Genomic DNA, 22,304 nt, shown 5'->3' with positions numbered 1-22,304 from the left:
ACTATTTTTTTTAAATGACTAAAAGACCATAACTGAAAAATCTACGATAGAAAGATTTGATATGAATCACATTTCAGGTCATAGTCATCCTGTGAGTCGTTTTAAAGGCGGTTATTTTTGTATTGCGGTCTATGAGAAAAATGCTTTTTTGGGATAAGGGATTTTTTTTTGCTGCAGTACCTCGGGTGGCCACTGAGAAAAATGGGCACGCCGCCATATTGCCAGTCCGGTATCCAGTTCTTATAATACAGCCATGGTTCTGATAGAAGTGGGATCGACCAACAATCACCATCAAATCACTATTAGCGCTGCAGAAGCAAGCAAAGTGCAAAGGATGATGGGAAACGCTACGCCAACTCTTTTCCACAGCAGGTGTAAATAAACACTTTTTGCCTAGAAATTTGTCGCAGGTCAACTTGGCGATGCTCTCGTTGCCCCCGACTCCGACGCCGACACCCACCTCTTTCACCTCCTGCAGCCGTCCCGGGTACTGGTTCTTGGACCGCCGAGCCGCCGCCGGGGATTTGTGGTGCGTGATGGTGACGATGTTGCCGGGCGAGGCGGCGTGGCTCAGGTGCCTCTGGGGGGCCGGGGAGGAGGAGGGAGTCAGGTGGGGGAGGAGGGAGAAGCTGCGGGTGCGGCCGGAGGAGGACGAGCCCTGGAAGAAGGGGGGAGGAGGGAGAGGAGAAGGAGGAGGGGACGAGGAGGAGAGAGAAGCGTTCAGGGGGCGGGGTTAACGGCAGAATGGCGCGATGATGTAAAAAAGAGGGGGCGGGGCTGGTTGAAACGTGAGTGATAATTGGACAGGAAGCCGCGGCTCTGCGAGACAACAATCACACCGGAGATGAAGGCGCCTCCGTCCCCAGAGGTCGTTGACCTCTGCGCTCAGTGCCACGGCCATGTTTCCTCTCCTCCTCCTCCTGCCTCTCTATTAGTTTAGCACCAGCAGCAGCAGCGGAGACTTATCTCAACGGCGGAGCCACCAAGCATCTTCCACCTGACTGAGGGGGAGGGCGACACAGCGACACACCCACCCTTTGTTTTTTCACTAGGAGAAAAAAAAGAAACTTCCACAAATCCAGCCGGAAAGACGGTTAAAGAGACGTTTCTCCTCCCCCGTTCATTCTTACTGCAGCACAATTTCAAAACAGAGCTTGGATCGGTGCGGCTGCTGGTAAGTGGCAGAAGATAATCAGCTTTACAGGCAGAACACTGAACACTGGTCCACTGTGTAAACCAGGAGCAGGCGGGGAATAAATGGCTTCGGAATGATAATCAGTCGAACACGGACGGATTTTGTGCTCCAGAAAAGAAAGTGGAGCAGAACTTTTCTTTTTCCCTCATAAAGTGAAAGAGGAAGAGGTGCAGTGTAATTGCAGGGAATAAAAATAGATGCTTTCTAAATAAATGTTGAAGTATTTCTAATTGCAACTATTGTGGTTCCTGCTTCGTCTATATTTTTACAATAATTCAACACTTTTCCACCCCACTTCTATAGGATCCTCCATTTAATTTTAACAGTCCAAAGAACAGCATCCATCACTGTAGTCGACCAACACGACACGCTTCTTTATGAGGGATTCTACTGCTGCCGTCGTGTGCTGTCATGTGACCTTATCACATAAACGGTTTGCAAACTCCCAGAAATCTGAAGCGTAATAAAAGATTAGAAAAGATTCAAATTAGAAAGATTAAAAAATAAATAAACAGACCACTTCTGTCACAACTTCAATGGGAAAATGTTGAACTGTACCAGCATCAGTCAGCTGATCGTTCAACAAAGCCAGTCGTACAAACAGTGAGTCCTGTTGTACAATCTCAGCTCCAACACAAACGGACTAACGCAGAGTGGAAGCCGGCTCGCAGGTGCCCAGCTGTCGCTCGGCGGCGTGGGCGGAGGGTCAGCGGGTCCGACGGTCAGCTGCTGACCCTCCAACACAGGGAGGAGCGATAATTAGCAGCACTTAGCTGCTCCACAACCACTACAATCCGAGCGGGGAAAAAGGCCTGGAAACAGCTTTTACATTAGTGAGAGACATGCAGAGGGCCACCATCAACCGAGTTAATAGTCCTGGGCAAATCACACACACGCACACACACACACACACACACACACACACACACACACACACACACACACACACACACACACACACACACACACACACACACACACACACACACACACACACACACTGTGGACTTTGAGTCAGCATTGCTGTTTGCTATGTCGCTGTAGCAGACCTGGAAACCCTGCATAATTCACAGTTCACAGTTACAGAGGAGATTAAAAAAAAACTATAGTTCATGGTGTTTATTTAGAAGCCAGACATGGGTGGAAGGGAAACAAAAAGCTAAATAAATGGGAATTTTATTTAGTGCTTGTAGTGTAAAACACCCAACTCAGCTGTTCGAGGTTTTGAATGTTAAATCTAAGAGAAGTCCATCAAAACTGATTAATTTAAAGCTGGGTTCAGTTTGTCTGAAGTGGTCCAGCTGGTCATTCATTATCGTTTCATTGAACATGAACTGCCATCATTTAGGACCTGGCCGAGGTCGACCGATGGGAAAAGTAGCTTAAAATGGTGGAATCAGTGACGGATCAAAAAACTTTCATCATTTCCTAAACTACACACCACTTTGGTGCGCCAGTGGTAAACATGTCGAGGGTGTGTGTGTGTGAGTATAATACACAAACACACACACGCCTCTCTACAGATAAGATTTAAAGTCCTCGCTAAGCCAAGATTGAAAAATGTCCCCGCAGACTTTTAGCTCTGTACTAAAAGGGACGGACACCTTGGTTACCTCCCCAAACCCCCCTCCCTCCACCCTCACTTTTTTTCCTCTGCAATAAGTAAAACCCAGAGAGCTCCATTATCAGGGATGTGGCTGAGCCTCCACAGCCGGCTGCCTCGTCGCCGGCGTGGCTCAGATAACGATCTCAGAGGCTGACGGTGCAACTCGGGGAAGGATTAAACCACATCAGTAATAACAGCAGCTGCTGCTGCTGCTGCTGCCCTGCAGTCAACCAGCCCGGAACAAAACGTCCATCCTTCCCCCTTCCCCTCAGGCACCATGGGAACAGAAAAGAGAGAGAGACAGAGCGAGAGAGTGAGAGAGCAGGAGCGTCTTTTCCTCAATTCCAGTTTCCTGCTTATCTAGTTTTCTCTCATCTCCTGATTGCCCTTCTCATCACGGCTGAGCGGAGTGGTGTTTGACTCGGTCGCGGCTCCAGCTGTGCTGCGGTTTAGGAGCGAAGAGCGGCGACGCGGCGCGCGATGAGGCTGAGAGTATTTACTCATTTGAAAAAGAAGGAAAGAAAAAAGAAAAGACTGGCGACGGAGCGTCTGGAGGCTCGACGTGAGGCGTGTCAGCAACTCACCAGCACGTCCTGGCCTCCCGCAGCGCGCTCCACGCTCAGGTGTTCGTCGGAGCCCTTCAGCTTCCTCACCTGAAAACAGACGGCACGATTGGGCGAAATTAAAAAGGGAACCTTCATTTGAAAATGGCAAAAGAAAATCTCTTTTTTTTGCCCTTTTATTTTAAATGTTAAAAAGGTCAAAAACAGAAGTGAATGGAAAAAACTAGGAGTTCTCAATGAGGGGAAAGATATTGAAAGGGAAAACGTGTTTTGCTGCCTTCTAAAATGAAACTTCATGCTCTCTAGCAACAAACAGGCCTTCAAAGAAATGGCTTCCTCCAACCCCCCCACCCCAAAGAATATATAAATACAACTGCAATAGTTCTCCCAAGACGTGTGTTATTTTGGTAGATTTGACTTGAGCCTGAGAGCTCGTTCTGCACTGGATGACACTAACAGCCATGCGACCCACTGACGTTCAGTCACACGCAACCACTAAATCCCAGAAGCCGTCGCTAGTAGAGGACAGACTTGGTTCCTTCTGCGCCCTCCTCACTAATCTTCAGGATGGAAGCCTGCGCAGCTCCAAGAACGCTGCCGAACTGGGGATTTTGGGACTCTCTCATCCTGAAATAAGCATCCGACCATGTTTCCACCAATCCCATCAGTCACAGGAAAAAATATTCTTAAAATCTCATGAGCTGGAAAATTCGGAGTTCTGCAAAGAGAACTGATGTCATATTTTTATGGATTTTACACTTTTTTTCCTTTTACCTTTTGTTTAATCCACAGAAATTTTAAAGGGAAACTTCATTTTTAGCATCTCTTGCAAACAAACCTTTAGCTAAAGAATATTTCATCAATAAGCCTTTGAGTGGGTATTCCAGCTCCATCACTACTGGCTTTGAATATTTTTCATATTTTAATCATACGAGGATTGTGCCACAACTGTGAAAATTAAAAAAAAAAAATCTGGACTAAATTCCGGGAGGCTGTTTCAAGACTTCACCATCACGAGGCTCATGTGGACAAAGTTGAAGCTGAGGATCAGAAAAAAGATCAGAATGATAAAAACCTGGTGCCAGTGTTTGAACTCAGGAGGGACGGACTGTCTAATGAGCCTCACGGGGGAGATCTGCCCTTTACAGTGAACCTTACCTTTAGACTGGCTCGATAAAAAAAAAAAAAAAGGCATAACACTCAGAAAGTCAGGGACAGTCATGAATATTTTTGGACAGTTCTTCTGATGGAGTTGAACTCATGAACCTAAGTGAGCTGAAACTGGAAAATATCACATTAATGAGTGGACGCACACAGAGGCACAAACATAAGCCAGAAGCCTGGACCTGTGTCCTGTTTACAGCACTGTGTGTGTGTGTATGTGTGTGTGTGTGTGTTTGTGTGTGCGTGCGTGTGCGTGTGTGTGTTACCTTGGCACTGCTGTCAGAGTGACGTCTGGCACACGCCTGAAGCTGACTCATCCAGAACTGCTGCTCTTTGGCGTCTGAAGCTGCCGAGGAGACACATCGAACAATAACACATTAATAAAATCACCAGGCTCCGCCCCCTAAATGCGCCAGCCATGGATCCATAACAATACATCATCAGGCGGGTTCACAGTCGGGTCAGTGTGCATAATAACACACAGCCTCGAGTCACTGTGGCTTTGCGACAAAAGATGCTGGGGTTTTTTTCCAGCTAAGATGTAAGACAACAATAATCATCTTCAGCATTTAAAATAATATTAAGTTTACAGTATGTTTGATTCTATTTAAAGGTCTCATATGACATTACAATTATAATGCCTTTCACTTTGGGGAAATTTACAATAACTGTAAAAAAAAATAAAAAAAAAACTCTTTTGAAGTTTAAATGAACTTCCATCCAGGACTGTATGGCAAAAGCGTATGTGATTACTTGGGCTTAAAAACAAACAGAACACTATGTTTCAGCTTCCTGCTACAGCTGAAACTTTGTTGGACATTCCACATTTTTCAGGCCTAGAACCGTGACATGATATTCCAGGCTGATATCAAATTTCACACACTGTTCCTTTGAATAAAACAAAAATCCATCAACTGCTTTACTAAAGAACATTCAGAACAAGGAGTCTGAGTTCCTCCTGCTCTCATCTGGCACTTTCACAAGAGCGCCTTCAACAAACGCAGACAAAAATCGCCTTCGACAAGAGTCGCAATCCAGACGCCACAATCTCGCCCTTCCTGCAATTTGCAGAAAAACACCTGTTCAAAGTTCCCCTCCTCCAGAAATGGCAAGATTTCAACCTTCCCACTTGTTTGCGGTAGCTCGTGTTCATCCACATGAAGAGACACAGGAGGAAAAAAAAAAGATCACTTACGCTTAAGAGGGCCACTTACCTGGAGCACCACCCGTAGGTAGGTAGGGCGACTGAAACATATTCTCAGAGATAATTACGAGTCGACGACCGATCGGAACAGCCGCTCAGTGAAAGCGTGCGTGTGTGTGTGTGTGTGTGTGTGTGTGTGTGTGTGTGTGTGTGTGTGTGTGTGTGTGTGCGCGCGCGCGGCTATGCTAATGTGCACCTGTTCACATGGCGATGCAAAAGCTGAAAGCAGGACGAACTGTTGTCACTCAGGAGAGAATACGACGACGACGTGCACTTCAGAGCTGCCCTCCTGTGACAAAGGCCACAGGCGGCCAGATAATATTCTGACACATCCATTTCTCTGATGATCCTTTGTGCCAGAGGAGGTGTGCATGTGTGTGTGTGAGGGGGGCGGGGCACCGACAGGAAATGAAAAACTGGTGTCGTGGAGCCTCGTTTCAAAAGACGTTTCAACAATAGACACCCCGTCGCGGCTGCGGCGTCCTGCTGAATTATCAACATCTCTGTCAGAGAGTCGCCTGAATGACAAATGAGAATCTGGGGGAGCAGAGGGCGAGTGGAGGAGGCGGACCCTCGAGAACCTCCTCCAGTCCATCAGAGCGCCGCCGCGGTCTATTAATTACGCACAATTTTTAAGTAAAGCGCGGCCAAGGAAGGTTATTGCTCTGTTAATGGCGAGCCCGCATCCGGCGGTCGGATCTGATCAAAGCACTGGCGGGCGCGTCACGAGCGAAGGGAGCGCTTGGAGGAGACGGACAGGAAGTAAACAAGCGAGGCAGAAGAGGCCCAGCAACGGCAAACTGCGTTAGTCCGGAGTGAAACCTCACAGTCGGCTTTGCATGATTGCAGTGGCAGTGGTAGTGAAGCTGGAAGCAGGTTCTGGACCAATCAGGCGGGAAAGAGGCGGGAACTTGTGCTTGGCTAGTGCTACTTGTCTTTAGCAAATTGCTTTAGCAAATAACGCAACACAAACACAGAACGCTGGTCTTGATACTGAAGCATTATCGTACCATTGAGACTCTCCTTCCCTGAGATTATTTAAGGCCTTTTCCAATATCTCTGATTACACTTGTTGCGAAGATGGGAAGGTTTTCTCCACAAGCGAGAGTGAACGCAGCGTTTCTGCCGAGGTGGAAGTGGCGGTGATCTCGCAGTTCCATTTCTGCACTGTGAAGCAAACGGAGTGGCGCAGCGGCATCCTAAATTATACGCCGCGAGGCGTAAGTGCAACAATTTCGGGCTCGACTTTTAGGCCTTTAATGGCTTTTATTCATGATTGCGCCGGCCGCGTGTCAGATCTGTGGCGCTAAGCAGTTCCTTGTAATGTTTTATGCAGCGCAGCGAGGGTAGACTCCAGTCTCATATTAAGACTATTGATTCAATGTGAGCAGAATCTGTTTCTCCAGGTGTTTCTGCTCAGAAATAAGTTTCCCCTTGGAGTCCCGGGGTAAGAATCGATACTGGCGAGCTGGAAAGGTCTTCATTCAAAACCGAGTAAAAGACAAAATACTCACTCTTTCATTTGGAAGATACCTCTTCTACAGGAATTCCGCTTGGCACTTGACATAGCACTTTGTTTAAAAAAATCTTTGTTCGGAACAAACTTCTTGGTGGGGACAGGCCAAGAGAATGCTTTAACATTTGGAAACATTTGGAATGTTTCTTCTTTACTTATCTTGAATTTCCTTCGGGATTAATAAAGTATTAATCAATCAATCAATCAATCAATCAATCGATCGATCAGCGAAAACAAGCGAGGGCATCAACATTAAAGATAAAGCAACAGTCACTCCAGGAAATGGCACCGGCTGCAAATGTCAGCGCGCAGCCAACAGCTAACGCAGCTCATCAAAGGAGGCCTTCGGAGAAACGCTTTCCCGCCGCCTGGAGTCCCTTTTCATATTTGGGCCGCGCCGGTTGTTGATCGCAATCGCTGCACAGCTCTCAGAAAAAAAAAAAAAAGACGAGGACGGAATTGTGCAGAGCAAATCCTGCAGAAGTGTTTTGATTATTGCCGCGCACAACAAAGACTGCAACGAGAATCTTAATCAGCTCGTTTTGAAAGCTGAGCCCAACCATTCGACCCTCCACCACCCAACCCCCCCGCCCCGCCTTCCATTGGCCGCATGCCGGCCCGAGAAATCATGTGATAAATAGCTTAATTTGCCATCTGCGCGTTGGACATGATGGAAGTCCCAGCACTGCTCACCTTTTGCTCTGCGGAAAAACACCAGGCGCTGCGCTCTCAATTTATCCAATAATGAAATATCCGCGCTCGGCTAATTAAGAGCTTTTCCTTAAGGTTAACGTCCAGCTGCGCTCGGCGTCCCATGGACTGAATGTCACGTTTGTGTGTCTATAATGAAACGGTTAACGGAGCTGTGACCCACTGTTGAGTGTTGGGGGAAATACACTAAATACGCTGTTTAATCTGAACATGACATGCCAGATGGAATGTTGTCCAGATCTCTATTTGGGAAAAGAGCCAATGATCTGTTCTTCTTTTAATGTGTTTAATGTTTGCCCGTTCAGACAAAACTGATTTGGCCATACTGCGATCAGCTGGAAATGATTCCGGAGGGACTTTCTCAAGATGAGCGTCCAAGAATTCAAGCTTAATGTCACAGGTTGCTTGCCAGGCTTGTAAAAGTCGGCACGAGGAGGAATGAGCGCGCTTCCCTGAATATTGCTGCGTTACGACCGACTGACCCAAATTGCCTCACGAGACCTGTTGTGTTTAGAGTATTCCTTTCACTATGTTTTTGCAATGATTGATAATGATGTCATGGTGTCAGAACAGGCTTTTCTAACAGCAAATCTTGCATCTTGTCAGCACAATTATCCATAAATAATGAGGACTAGGTCCTTTTATATTATTATTATTATGCTGAGAAGACAGAGGAACAGAACACAAACAGAACAACAAGCAGCTGCTACTTGATGATGGTGAAATGAGAGGACAGTCCCTCACAGAGGAGCTATATGACTTGTTTTTCTTTCAGGATTTTACTAAATGGACGGCGAAAGGCCAGAAATTGACATTTATCTCTTCTGGGGTTCACTGCTGCAAAATTGTGATAAATTAAGAAAAGAGTTGAGAAGAAGAGTCGACAGGTAATGGAAAATGAAGACGTCTGTCGGGTGACGTGCAACTCTGGAGGTCAAATGTTCCAGAATCCCAGATCCAGATGGAACACCTGATCCAGATCCCGAGCTACTGAGGGACAGTTTATTATTCAATGCATTTTAGCTTCACAGTCTGCAATAAAATAATGTCCAAACAGCTGTTTTTGTTGTTTTCTTCTTTTTTTTGGCCCAGACAAGATTCTTCTCTGCAAATATTTGGGACTGACTGAAGCACTGGGAGTAAAGGCACTGAACTTGGACTTTCTTTGCACAGAGTAGCCCTGACTGACTGTGGGATCATGGTCTGGCCCCTCAGCTTAACATGCACTTGGATTGCCGAGTTATTTCAGGGAATATAGGCCAAGTTTGCTCTGATATCCGCCCCCTCATGAGCGTTGCGGGACATTCCAACGGCTCCAGTGGAGCAGCAGCAAAAAGGGAGTTTTGTCTGACGTTGGTCGATGCAGGTCAGCGAAGGCAGCGGCCCCTCGGCAGAGTGAGCCTTTGGCTGCCGCTTTACTTGAGGCTATCTGCTAAATGTGTCTCTGACACTTAGTTCCAACATAAAAAAGGCCAAATAGTCACATTTCTACATGACCAACTTGTGCCAAAAATCAATTGGTTTTACATTGAGGTTGGAAGTAAAGTGTAAGGGGCGGTTTACACGGAGACAGATTTTTCTGTCTGCAGGCTGGTCATTAGTAGCAGCAACAAGTCTGTTGCCCAATGTTGTTGTTATGAGTGGTCGTCTGCACCTCACAGCAGCTCAGTTTGCAGGGTGCAGGTGGGCTTTAGAGCTGTGACATCAGCGTTTCCAAAAAAAGATTGGTTTTGGTACTCAATGAGTACAAGGTACTCAATGAGTACCTTTTACTTAATGAGTCACTGGTGACTTAATGAGTCACTCATTAAGTCACCATACAAGGTACTTAATGAGTAGAGTTTTAGATGTGAATAGCATAAAATTGCAGAATAATAGCCAGCAAGCGTGGTTTCATGACACATTCCAGAGACCCAATTCCAACCTGATTACATTTCAAAAGACTTTTCAAAAGACTTTCCACTATCGGAAAGCAGTCGGACCTTCAGCTAAAAAACACTCACCTTTGTGACACCACTGACTGATTCTCCTCCTCCTCCGATATTTGATCCAGCTGTGTTCCTTTGAACTTTGACACTCACTGCAACGTCCAGCGGCACATAGACAACCAGCAGCGTCATGCACTTGCCCAGATTTTCATTTTCTATTTTTCCAACGGTGTGCACGGCAAGATGAAAGTAACTCCTGTCTCAGAAGCTATGGCGTATATTTTTTTTGTCAAAAACTAGGTATCATTCCGAGCTGGAGTGAATCGTCAAGTCTGGCAGACGCTTTAGTGACACCTCACAGTGTCTCTGCTAGCGAAGGCTTCCATTACAGCCGCAACAGCTTCCCTCTGGCCAACTCCTTCTTCCCCTTTCAGCTGTCGCTGACAGCCAATCCTTAGCCTCCATCCAAGCCGCTGCATCTTCTACTCTTACACACGACTAATTCCGTGTCCTCTTTCACTACATCCATAAAGCACGTCTTTGTTCTTCATCCAGGCCTCCTGCCTGCCAGTTCACCTCAGTCTGGCTTCAGCCCTGGAACACCCAGCGCACTCTGTCCCTCTGATGTCCTCGATACTGATCACAAAGAGAAGCTCAATATTTGCTAACTCGAGCTCTGCCTGCTGTCCTTTCCTCTAAGCCACGGTCAGCAGAATTAGAATTTTGTTTAAATTATCCCTTTAACATCACTAGTTATTAGATAAACTCCACCTCTTTTTGAAAACAGTTCCCCTTTCTAGGTTCTGAAAGGTCAACTCTGCTCTCATGCAGCTCATTCACAAATGCTTAACGGGGGGAGAGGATGGGTCATTCTTAACAACGACAAGCACGCGAGTCCATAACATAAACACCAGCTGCTCCACTCTGAGTATTTGAGCACGGCTCTCACCTCTGAGCTTGTACAGCTCGCCATTGACAGAGTTTACGATGAACATGTGCGGCGCCTCGTCGCTGGGAGTCACCGAGGCGCCAAACAGGGGCAGCGACCCGCGGGGCTTCTGGCTCCTCCCCTGCTCATTGACGAAGTAGTGCAGCTGTCCCGACTCTGCATCCAGCACAAAGTACCTGCACGGAGAGGAGAAGATTTTACAATCGTGAAAACTTTCTCTGTCTGCGTGCACGTTTTGGACAGTGGAAGGGATCGGTAGATAGATCAGTGCTTTTTTTAACTTATTTTGAGCCACAGCTCATTTTTTACATTGATTAAATCCCATGACAGACCATGAACCAAAACTATTAGAAAATCACACTTTTTAGTCGATGACAATAACAATAATCCAGCGTCTTCATTTATTTATATTCACATAGTGTGAATGTGAATATAAATAAATTATATTCATTGTTTAGATGCACACAAAGCTGATATCCTGGAAGGAATTGAGGGAGGAAAACAGACATTCCTTTTAAAGCACAGTCACTCCGCAATGGAATGTTAATATTATTTTTAGACCAATTAAGTGAAATTGGGTAATTTTTCACGGCACGCCTGACATTACCTCACGGTACAGTAGTGTGCCAGGCCACAGTGGTTGAAAAACAATGAGAGAGAGAGAGAGAGAGAGAGGGAGAGAGAGAGAGAGAGAGAGAGAGAGAGATAGAGAGAGAGAGATACTTTATTTATCCCCATAGGCTAATTGTTGTATCCACCATCTCATATAAAACACATAAAAAAAAACATAAAAGCATCATCACATGTAAGCATATGAAACAAGTCAAATAAATTAATAACTGCAAGTGTGCATGTGTGTGTGCGTGCGTGCGTGCGTGCGTGCGTGCGTGCGTGCGTGCGTGCGTGCGTGTGCAAGTGGGGGAGCTATGAGGAGTTGTACAGTCAGGAGGAGGATTAGAAACAAGAAGTGATGCCACGCGCACGCACACACAAACACACACAGACACAAACACACACGACTCCCTGATCTCTCTCACCTCCTGCGATGACGCCCCCCTGCAAGTTATTGCTTACCAAAGCCCCTCGTCGCACGAGAGCCATTTAAAAGACATAAGAAGAGAAAACGAGGCTCTAACGTCCACATTGAAGCTTTTCTTTTCCCTTGAATTGAGCCGCAGGCTTAATTCTAAATTACTCAAGAAAGCGATTAGCGCGGCACATATTGAGCAGGGGGCGCGGCTCAGGGGGTGTGGAAATTAAACCTGCACGTTCTGCCCCCTTTGTGATTAATGAATCACATTCAATCACGCCATAATTGAATGTCGGCGGCCGGAAGACTCGCAGCTCCACGCAGACAGACGGCCGCTTGCGTTTCCTCTTTCACCGTGGCCGGTTGATACGGTGAGTGTGCGTGACATTCAGGGCCGTCGGCTCTGCTTAGCACCCTGTAATGGCTCTGAGGATGACCTTTTCCCCCCGTCTCCCTGCGCCGAGGCCTGAGGTAACAGCGGCTCTTCCCCGGGCCTCTGTAGTTTGGCAGAGATTCCCCAGGAACGCCAGGCGATCGATGACGCTCCTCTCCTCTCACGCCACAGCGGGAGCCGCAGTATTGATCAGCGCTTCGCAGAGCAGCATCGCTCACAGCACGGACACGTCGGCCTTGTGCTCACGCGGAGGGCGGAGGGCGGCGGCGGCGGCGGCGGCGGCTCACCTGTCAGCTCTTTGACCTGCGACAGGTCGTGGCTCCAGATGTTGTACCAGGATCCACAATTTAACATCTAAAAAGATGTAAATCTTTGAGTCCACTTTCTGTGTTTGGAAGCTGTAGCGTCCGGTAACTTGATGTCTACGAACCAGCGGCTGTCCGTCTGCCACTATTGGTCCTTCTGTCTAACGCTTGGCTGACAGATCGTGTCAATCAAGGTGTCAGCCGGGGGTTGGAGGAGGGAATGGGGAGGAGGCGGAACCTCAGAAAAAGGGAGGTTGTGGTCTGTCTTGGGAATGTGTGTGGTTGAGACGTTTGATGAGACTGTTCCAATCTCTCATGCTGTGGTATCAATAAACGAAGCTTGTGAACAGTACCCGGTGATTCCAACATTTCACTGAAGTGTTACAAAGCAGCTTTAATTTAGCCCTCTGTTTACAGCCTCCTGCAAAAGCGCGACAGTTTTAGCTTCTAGCTAAACCTGATGTGGAGCTTCCACATGTTTGACAAATACAAGATGGTCTAAAACAGGGGTGGGCATACTTTTTTAGTATCGGGCCACATGACTGACCTGCATCGAATCGGCGGGCCACGGAAGTTTTGTTGAAGGGGGGGGGGGAGCACGCTATCGCTATCGCGCTACGCTAACTCGGCAACGTTACAAGTTAGTTATGACTGGCTTCACGCGGGCCAGACAGAGACACGCAGCAGGCCGGATGTGGCACACGGGCCGTAGTTTGCCCATGCCTGGTCTAAAAGGACAGAGCTCATGAATGGCTGGGCTTTAAGATGACCCTCAAACAATCAGGAGCCCAGGTTAAACCAAAGGGTGCATTTTATCAAACAAAACCAAAACATAAAAGAAGAAGGGGCGAGGCAAGCAAAAGAAGTGAAGGATGGAATTTTTGTTGACAGGATGTACACAAAGATTACTGCCAGAAAACACTGCTTAAGTATTGAGCATTATACAAGAACTAGTCCCGTTGGCCCAACTAAACCATTCTACTTTAAGATGACCTGGATGACTTAGAACTCTCACAGACATAATACTGGACCGTTCAAATCAGAAGGCCAACTGTGCAGCTAGGAAGCTTTTTTTTATTATTATTATTATTATTATTATTATTAGCTGCATCAATAAGAGAGAGCATCCCGGCCATAATTCCGCAATGTGTGAGAGAGAGCATCGCGGCCCTAATGCTGGCAATCCGACAATCATTCAGTGCATTTGGTCTGGAAAATCTGAAGCAATTTATTCCTCAAACTGACGAAGAACACGCAACACAAGCAATGACACAACTTTGCCGTGAACCCTGCAGCTCTCCGGAGAGACGCTGCCGACGCTGCTCCCTGAAAATTGATCCTCTCTGGCCGACCTGCCGTCTGTCCGTCCGTCCGTCCATCAGCACGGCGCTTGATTTATGTCAAGCGCAGCCGAGCCGGGAACAATCTGCCTGCCTCAGTTTCTTTTCAGCCATCCCCACCCTCCCCTTCTCTCTCACACACACACACACACACTGTACTGTATATGATGACTTATGCACTGTTCAGTCAGCAAAGCGGAGCCTTTTATGGTTGACCCCTTCAGGCGGCGTCGCCTTCTGCAGTTCAACAACAGCGCAGACCTCTGACATGACAGATGGAGCCGAACGATAAAAAAAACCTGCAGCTTTACGTTCCGTTGCTCCGGTCAAAGAGTCAGCAGTAAAGAACGAGGATGTAAAAAAAAAACACTAAAGAACCGCGAGAGAGTTTCTGCCTGGATGACTTGATCTAGAAAATTCACCTCTGAATTTACTCTGTGTGTAATCTTCCTCGTCATTATTAATTATTATCAGTAGTGATTCATTATTCAGTATTAATTATGTGAGGCTGCTCACTGGAGACTGGGATGAAAAATACAGATCTGCAAACAGCCATATGGGACCTTTTATTTTAAATAATGAAATTTGTTTTTGCCCCCTCCCCCCCAATGTCTTTATGATAATTTCCTGCGATTTCTACAATATGCCTCTTCTTCTTCTTTTCACACTGATACTTCTGCACAAATTGAATATTTTTTAAGCCTTGTGACCCGCTGCACCAACAAAGACACAAATAAGAAGCTCTTCTCCATATTGATTTTCCTCTGCTTCCGGGGAGCGACGCCGGCACCTGGAAATAGCATCATTGTCACCCTCTATAATTCTCACGAGTTAAACACAGAGCAAAAGGAAAAAAAACAAGACACACTTAACGCATCTGAAAATAAGATACAGCTCATTGAATCCATCATCAAAAGGACACGTTCCTGCACGGCAGCCGATTATGTAGTAGGAACATATTGGCAAACAAAAACCTGTCAGCTGGTTTTATATGGTGAAGCCCTGACTATTACGACTACACCTGCGCCCCCAGCCATTAAACACCCTCCAGCCACACACTCCGTCTCCCCTCATTTTCATCAAAAACGTTGCGAGATTTAAAGCTCTGGAATATAATCCACCCTCCTCTAATCTGAGCACGAGACAACTGCAACTACAAAGAGATTTTGAAGCTCTGTAACAACACGTCAAAGACCTTAGTGAAGCACTATTTGTGCACATCAGCGTTGCCGTCGCCTAATGACATTAACATCGACGCGTCAGAAAGCAGCTCGGTCAGCAGAATTGACATCCTGCTGCTTTTGGCAGTCAATCCTCAAAAATACTTGAGGACGAAGAGCCAGGAAGCAGCAAATCACCCTGGCCATTGGCAGAGAAAGCAACTCTGTTGAACGGCAGAATGCGCAGCGCTGTATTTCAAGAAGAGTCACGGGAGGCCAAAGGTCTTGCTATCATGCAATAAACTGAATGCAGTTTCGGACGAGCGGAAGTCCGAAAAAAACAACAACGAAAAGACGCCTTATTTCAGCCTGACACTCGTCTGTGGATCCCATCGAGCACAAGAGAAACTACAGGAAGTGATCTGCTTGTTAAGTCCTCATAAAACATTCAGCCGGCAGCGTGTTCAGCGGGTGGAGGCTGTCTGAGAGCAAACGCTCCCTCAAAAAGAAAAAGCTAAATCCCTAATTAGAGCAGCAAAAACTGATTTCTCTTTTTTTAGAGCCGCAGGAAGCCAAACGCAGGTCTTTGGATTTGCTCTTCACTTCGCCCACCAGGGAGCTGATCAAACGGGCTCAGCGGAGCTCCGGCCCGACGAGCACAACTGCAAAGAAATGATTCATCAAGCAACGTGCGCTGCGCTGCCCCGCCGGCTGACTGGCGAGGAGACGCGAGATCTAGAATGCGCACGGGCGGCGATCCCCGCTGACGCAGGCTCGCTCTGTCAACGACAAGGACAAGGAGCGGCGGCCATGTGCACGTAAACAGCATCGCATTACACATCCCAGCCGTGCATGGATCCCGTCTGACCCAACGGCGATATCATCCAATCACTGCATGCACATTAAACACAGTGCATGTGTGTGAGAGAGAGAGAAAGAGTGCGGATGCCACGACAACGTGATTGTTTGGTGTGTAGCCCCGAGGCTGTTAAAGCTGACCTATTAATCCTGAAATAGATTCTGCAGGAAACCATTTTTAGTGCAGCATTAAGCTGATGAATATTTATACAGTACATCACCGTCTGTGAGAGTGTGTGAGCGACTCCGAGAGCTGGTAGGACCGTTTGACTGGTCACATATTGTGAAAAATCACTTTTTTGACTCTGGTCTCTTCTAACAAACTCCCCAGAAATTAGGAAAAAATGTTTTTTGTTGCACCACTTTTCAGAAATTATATGAAATCCTTCCTTTATGATGTCACAAAGGGCACCGGTGCTGCCCGGAGATGGTAGCTACGTTTCCATTACCTCTAGAATTGCACAAAACCTACATTGCAAAAATGTCACTTTTTTCACATTTACACGTCAGCGGACATGACGTACGGGGTCACATTATCAGTTCACCTCAAGTGAAAATGGCGCATTATGTTTGGCCGGAGGAGACTGAATATTCTTTAAGAGTAATCAAAAGGAAAAATATAACAACGATTCTTGACAGCAAACAACAATGAAACGCAGATTAATTCCAAAATGTTATGTGACGAGATTTAACGAGAATTACAGCTTATTATACGCTTCACAACGTAAAATGGAAACACCTGCAAATGGCAATTATACTTTGGTCACAAGTTGAGACAGAAATATCACTTTTATTTTGGGAAAAACTGCCATGGAAACGCAGCAAATGAGAACACTCTCTGTCAAGTTTTGGATCCGCCCTCAAAAACGACCTGTGTTTGCTTAATTCTATACTGCAATAAATTTGAGCAAATTTCAAATGTGTTTTGTGTGTGCAAGTTGGAAAAAAGTGTTATCAAACAAACCAAGACGCATTTATTTAGAAATATTTAGGACATTGGCTGTAATTGAAATAAAGCTATTTGAGGTTGGGTTTGCTATGTATTGACTATCGCAACACACACACTGCTGTGAAAAACAACAATAAATTCATCCAACTCATCTTAGAACCCATGTTTATATTTCAGAAAAATTCTACCATCATCCGCCAGTCGTGGTGGGAGATTCAAGGAACGCTCGGTCTCTCTGTGTGTGCACGGCTCAGCGTGCGCTTGTGCACATATAGCAACAGATCAAAATGACACATTAGAGACAGACACACAAACACGGCACCTACACAACATAAGGGCACTTCACGCTGACACACGGCCACCCACGCAGTGGCAGAATTAGATCCACTCAGGTCTGTTTCCCACCACAGCGCCACCTGCCACACACACACACACACACACACACACACACACACACACACACACACACACACACACACACACACACACACACACACACACACACACACTGCGTTTAACTGGTATTACATGCTGGAATGCGACTCCCTCCAGGTGCACGGCATCACCCTCGACATGCGCCCACACACAGACACACACACACACACACACACACACACACACACACACACACACACACACACGCACACACACACACACACACGCACACACACACGCACACACGCACGCACACACGCACACACGCACGCACACGCTGCGGGCGCTTGAAGACATTAACTTTGAGTCACCGCTGGACACAATCGAAGAAAGAGTGTGTTGACCTGTAATTGGCTCGGGAGAGGCTCTTCGTCAGGAGCCGAGGAACCTTTTGATTGAAACCCTTTTCGTACTTGCAGAAAAACACGGAATGTCGAGGCTTTGCTCGACTCCACCAAAATTTCATGGAAAAACGACAAGAGTTCTTAAGAAAAACGACTCAAACATCTTGCGCTGACTCCCTTTCACATCTACGTACACGTTAGTCACACACAACAAAGCAGAACAGTCTGATCGGATTAGTCCTTTAATAAATCTGGGTCTATCGGATCTGAGCGGGTCGAAAAGAATACCTCCCGCCCACATGCCGGTGACATTTGCAGCATGTTTTAATTAGAGCTCACACATTGGCGCCTTCGCAGTCACCTCAAACTGGAACCTTTGAGGCTCACTCGAGGTCTGCGAGCCCAAAAAAAACACCGGGCTGTCGTCATTTAGGCACTTTGGAGCAAAAAGAGGAAGAAAACTGAACCAAAACGAGTGAAATCCTCCTCGCGTGTTCTGTAAATTCTTGTAAGTATCCAGTATAAAAAAGCATGTTTGGAACGCCATGATCTAAAGCAAAGCAGCTGCATCACTGAGCCTGAAATCTCCCCTCCAGCAAAAAAGCTCCAATCTCAGGCACTTTCAGTCGGTTTTAGCACTGAAACGACCGACTAGTTTCCATGCAGGTGGAAGAGACTGGTACAAGTTAAAGTCCCAGTGATTGTCACACCCCGAAAGATGCAAAAGGGAGCGGTGGGCAGCATTGGGAATCATTGGGTGATCTAACCCCCCAATTCCAACCCTGAATACTGAGTGCCAAGCAGGGAGGGAGGGAGGGAGGGAGGGTATGACCGGGCCGGGGATCAAACCCACAACCTACCGTTCTCAGAGCAGACACTCTTCCACTAGACCACTGAGCTGGCCCTTAGAAACCACAGAAGCAGACAAAAAGAACAGATGCCACTGTGACTTTACTTCTCCAGTTGAATCAGGGCCTGATGTCGGCTTTTCTCATAGTTTGTAGCTTTCTTTGTCAAGAGTTTGGTTAAATATCGCAACAGGGCAGCGATACTGTGCAACCCAACTCGACGGGCAGTTACAAAAAAAAATTTGAATTGACCCACTTTGAACAGTTTACCAAACGCCTCTCTCGCTCCTCTCTCTGGATGGGTCTCCCCTCTCCAAGCGTTTTCGAGGAGCTCCTCTGCACATGAATAAGAGCAATGAATCCTGACACAAATTCTCAGAATGTTCCATCAGGTTCCAGCACCACCTTTTCCTTGAAAAAACATGTATTTTTTTTTAAAGCAAGCAACACGGTCATTACAGCATGAGGATGAGCCTACACAACCAGCTACGCCTGCGGGCGCCACGTCAGATGCGGCGCATCATCCCTCGGGGGAGGGAGAGCAGCTAACCCCCCCCACCACCACCACAGCCCTCCTCCCCCCGCTGCCGTGCGCTGGCTTCCAGCCCAGATCTTCCCCCCCGCTCCCACCCCAGCCACCCCAGTCTCTACTCTGCAGCGCCACTGCAGCGACAATGGGACACTGTCGGTTTGTGTTCTCTGCATTTTGTTGCATTGTGCAATTGTGTTGTAAGAGAAAAAAAAAAAACAGCAGCGAGATTCCAAAAAAGAAAAAGTTTCACAAAGAATTTGCAGTAAGAGGTTGAGCAATAACCAGATGAGTGTGTTTTTTTGAGGGGGTCTGGACTTCAAAACGCCACGGCTTTTCACGGAAAACGCCTCTCTATCGGCACGAGGCCGAGCCTGAGTTGAGCAAATCAGACAGGGTGGCGGGCCGAGCCATGAATGCTGCATGAAGAACAGGCACACAATAACGCAGCGCTGTGATGTGCAGCTGAGATGCTCTTCGTCGTGAGAGGAACCACAGCGAATCAACATGTTCGTTGAAATCCTCCAAATAAGTCGGTGGCAAAGCCGCACCGACAATGTTACACACGTTTAGGTTCAGCCACGTGAGCTACAAGTCTTTATTTTTTTCAACTATAGCTTTATTTCATTAATATTAAAGCTTCAGATGGGCTTTGAATTTATCCACTGACTGAAAGAGGGAACTGTGGAGAAGTTCTCCGGTCCTACTTGACCCTTAACTCGTCTTCTTAAGGATTAACAGCGTTGGTTGGAAATAAAACAGAACACTGAAGGACTTCCAGAAGTTTGGAACGCTTTTATATGTCATAATAGCATACAGTATATCAAATAGTTCATGGCGCAATGACTGCAAGAGACTGAGGTCAGTTCTGAACTGACAGCACAGGAGTTTCTTAAAAGCGAGTTGACACAGTGACAAGCAAGTAAATAAATGATCTACAAAAGTGAATTCCCCTCTCTTGCTCTGACAACTTAAAAAAAATCTTGGTTGGCATCAATTAAAATAGAAATCTGAACTTTTCTCACTTGTCTAAAAAGAAGGACAGCCTGTGATAAATCACACTGTACAGATAAATCTTTGTTGCTTTTGCCTCTTTAGCTCGAGGGGATCACCGCCATGTGAGATATTTGTGTTGTGTCAGACGCGCAGACGTCTGTTAATTATTTCCCCTGTGTGGAGGCGCCCCTCCAGCTTTATCATGTGAGCCATTCAGTCAGCCAACAAATATGTGTGCAAGCTTTGGATTTACCCACCACCATCACTCCCCTCCTCCTCCTGCCCTCTAAACGGTGACGTGGTGCTAAAAGTGCAACGTGGACGGGGCCAAATAACAACAGCAAGCCAGCGGACACATGCATGTTCATCACAGGTCACGCACCCCATCCCACCCACCTGACCCTCCCCCTGACTCCTCACCTGTTCTGCCAGCCCTGGATCAGGTTGGTGTATTTGCTCAGCACTCCTTCCAGCTGCTTCTTGCGCGCCTGCTGCTGCTGCTGCTGCTGCTGCAAATTCACGCTGTTCCCAATATGCACAGCTCCCCGACCGACTCCAGCTCCGGCCGCGCCGCCCAGGGAGCCCGAGCCGGGGCTGTGCGAGCTGCTCCTGGCTGCGGGCTTCCTCGACGCGGAGCCTGGAGCGCGATCGGACAGGGACGAGTTGCTCCGGTGGGTCCCGGGATGCGGGCTGCACACTGACTTGTCCATCTTGGAACACGGGACGATGGAGCGGCGGCGGCAGCGGCGGCGGCGGCGAGGAGGGGAGCAGGAGGAGGAGGAGGAGGAAGAAGAAGAAGAGGAGGAAGAGCTGCGGAGGAGGAAGAGGAGGGGACGGAGATGGGAGCCAAAGCAGCGGCTTTAATTCAGCGGCTCGTGCGTGGCGTCGCGTGACCTCCGGGCTTCTTGGACGCGTCGCTCGGCGCGTGAGGACGCGGACATAATTCCCCGCGTGGCGTCCGCGCTACCCCGTAGCCTCGCGACCCTCTAAGGTGAGGGAGAGAGGGAGAGCGAGCGTGCGTGCGTGCGTGCGTGTCCCGGGCTGTGCGTGGCACTGTTGAAGGTGGTGGTGCTGCTGCTGCTGCTGGCGGTGGTGGTGGTGGGAGGAGGGGGGACTCCTATCAGTCCAGCGTCCCTTCCTGCTAAGGGGAGCCACTGCTCGCCCGGACAGACACGCCCACCACCACGAAGACCCGCCCCCCGGAAGTTACAGCCCCGCTTTATCAAAAAAAAAAAAAAAAAAAAAAAACATTCGCTGTGGGTTTTAAAGGCATCAGCATAAAAAAAAATGAAAAAACAAAGTGCGTGGATGACTCACACCGAGGAGGACCGACCGAGAGGTTCTCATTGAATGCGGGCCAGCGATGTTACGTAACACATTTCCTGTTATCCTCGAAGGAAAAACCGTCTTGTGACTCTGTGAGATTAATCATGCGACCCCTTTAAAAGAAGGGACTCTGGCCCTATTTGTTGGAGCCAGGTTTACTGTAAACGCGATGAGAGAGGACCGTGATAAGGCTGCAGCTCCACTGACTGTGGAATCTGCAACATTTGTTGGCAGCTTTTAGAAGAATCAAACAACATGTGGGTGTCAAACAGACTTGGACGTCAAGATTGTTGTTCAAGGGAAGGATAAGCAGGCATGGGGAGACGCTGAGAAACACACAGGTCAGATGGAGGGGATGCATTAATGAGAGTGATGCAGACTATTAGGACGAGGCAGTCTTGTTGTGCAGGGGGGGAATGGAGGCCCGCCTCAGTGAATCTCTGCACGCTGATCAGCTGAGGCAGCCATAGAGAGCAGATCAATACTGGCCAGTACAGAGAAAGAGAGAGAGCGAGAAAGGAAGAGTCTGACTGACTGTCGGTGGTTTGTTAAAAAGCCTCTGCTTGGAGTCACACTCAGGTCAGCTGCATTTCTATATTAGAGAGTGGGCCTGCCTAACTGGACAGCTGTGCTAATGACTTCCCATTTATAAATGCTATCAATTACTGAAACAACTATTATCATGACTTCATTAAAAAAAAAAAAAAAAAAAATCAAGCGTCAGCCCAATACACATTGCGGCAGCTACTGTCCAGCCACAATATGGACAACGGGCGATACGCTTTTTCCACAATACTTTAAAGGTTAAAAAAAAAATGCAAACCTGGCAACTCTTAATCTCCTTAGCAAAGAAAAATCACAGCAACAAGAATTCGTGCAAATGATTTGACAGAGGCAGTGTGGTGTGGGTAGGTTCGCTGGTACTTTCTTTCACATTAAAAATCAAACCTTGAA

At 47.3% G+C, this 22,304-nt stretch overlaps 1 protein-coding gene across 3 annotated transcripts in view; it reads right to left on the bottom strand.

Annotated features, from left to right (window-relative positions):
- Nucleotides 1-21,234, bottom strand: part of osbpl10a (oxysterol binding protein-like 10a) — a 51,025-nt gene extending 29,791 nt beyond the window's left edge. The window contains exons 1-5 of one of the 3 annotated variants that reach the window (XM_076051494.1): nucleotides 20,445-21,232; nucleotides 10,837-11,012; nucleotides 4,795-4,874; nucleotides 3,386-3,454; nucleotides 461-658 (exon numbers count right to left, since the gene is read on the bottom strand). In XM_076051494.1, the coding sequence (XP_075907609.1) occupies nucleotides 461-658; nucleotides 3,386-3,454; nucleotides 4,795-4,874; nucleotides 10,837-11,012; nucleotides 20,445-20,734 (813 nt within the window). In that variant the 5' untranslated portion in view covers nucleotides 20,735-21,232. Of the gene's footprint in view, nucleotides 1-460; nucleotides 659-3,385; nucleotides 3,455-4,794; nucleotides 4,875-10,836; nucleotides 11,013-20,444 lie in introns of all 3 variants that reach the window. The other 2 variants (XM_076051495.1, XM_076051496.1) reach the window with 2 other exon arrangements.
- Between the last annotated feature and the right edge of the window lie 1,070 nt (nucleotides 21,235-22,304).

Source organism: Nelusetta ayraudi, unplaced genomic scaffold (genome assembly GCF_046127955.1).
Source record: "Nelusetta ayraudi isolate G7.1 ecotype Tasmania unplaced genomic scaffold, CSIRO-AGI_Nayr_v1 ptg000135l, whole genome shotgun sequence".
Lineage (NCBI taxonomy): Eukaryota > Metazoa > Chordata > Actinopteri > Tetraodontiformes > Monacanthidae > Nelusetta > Nelusetta ayraudi.
Note: the sequence above shows the minus strand (reverse complement) of the source record. Positions and strands in the feature narration are given on the sequence as shown.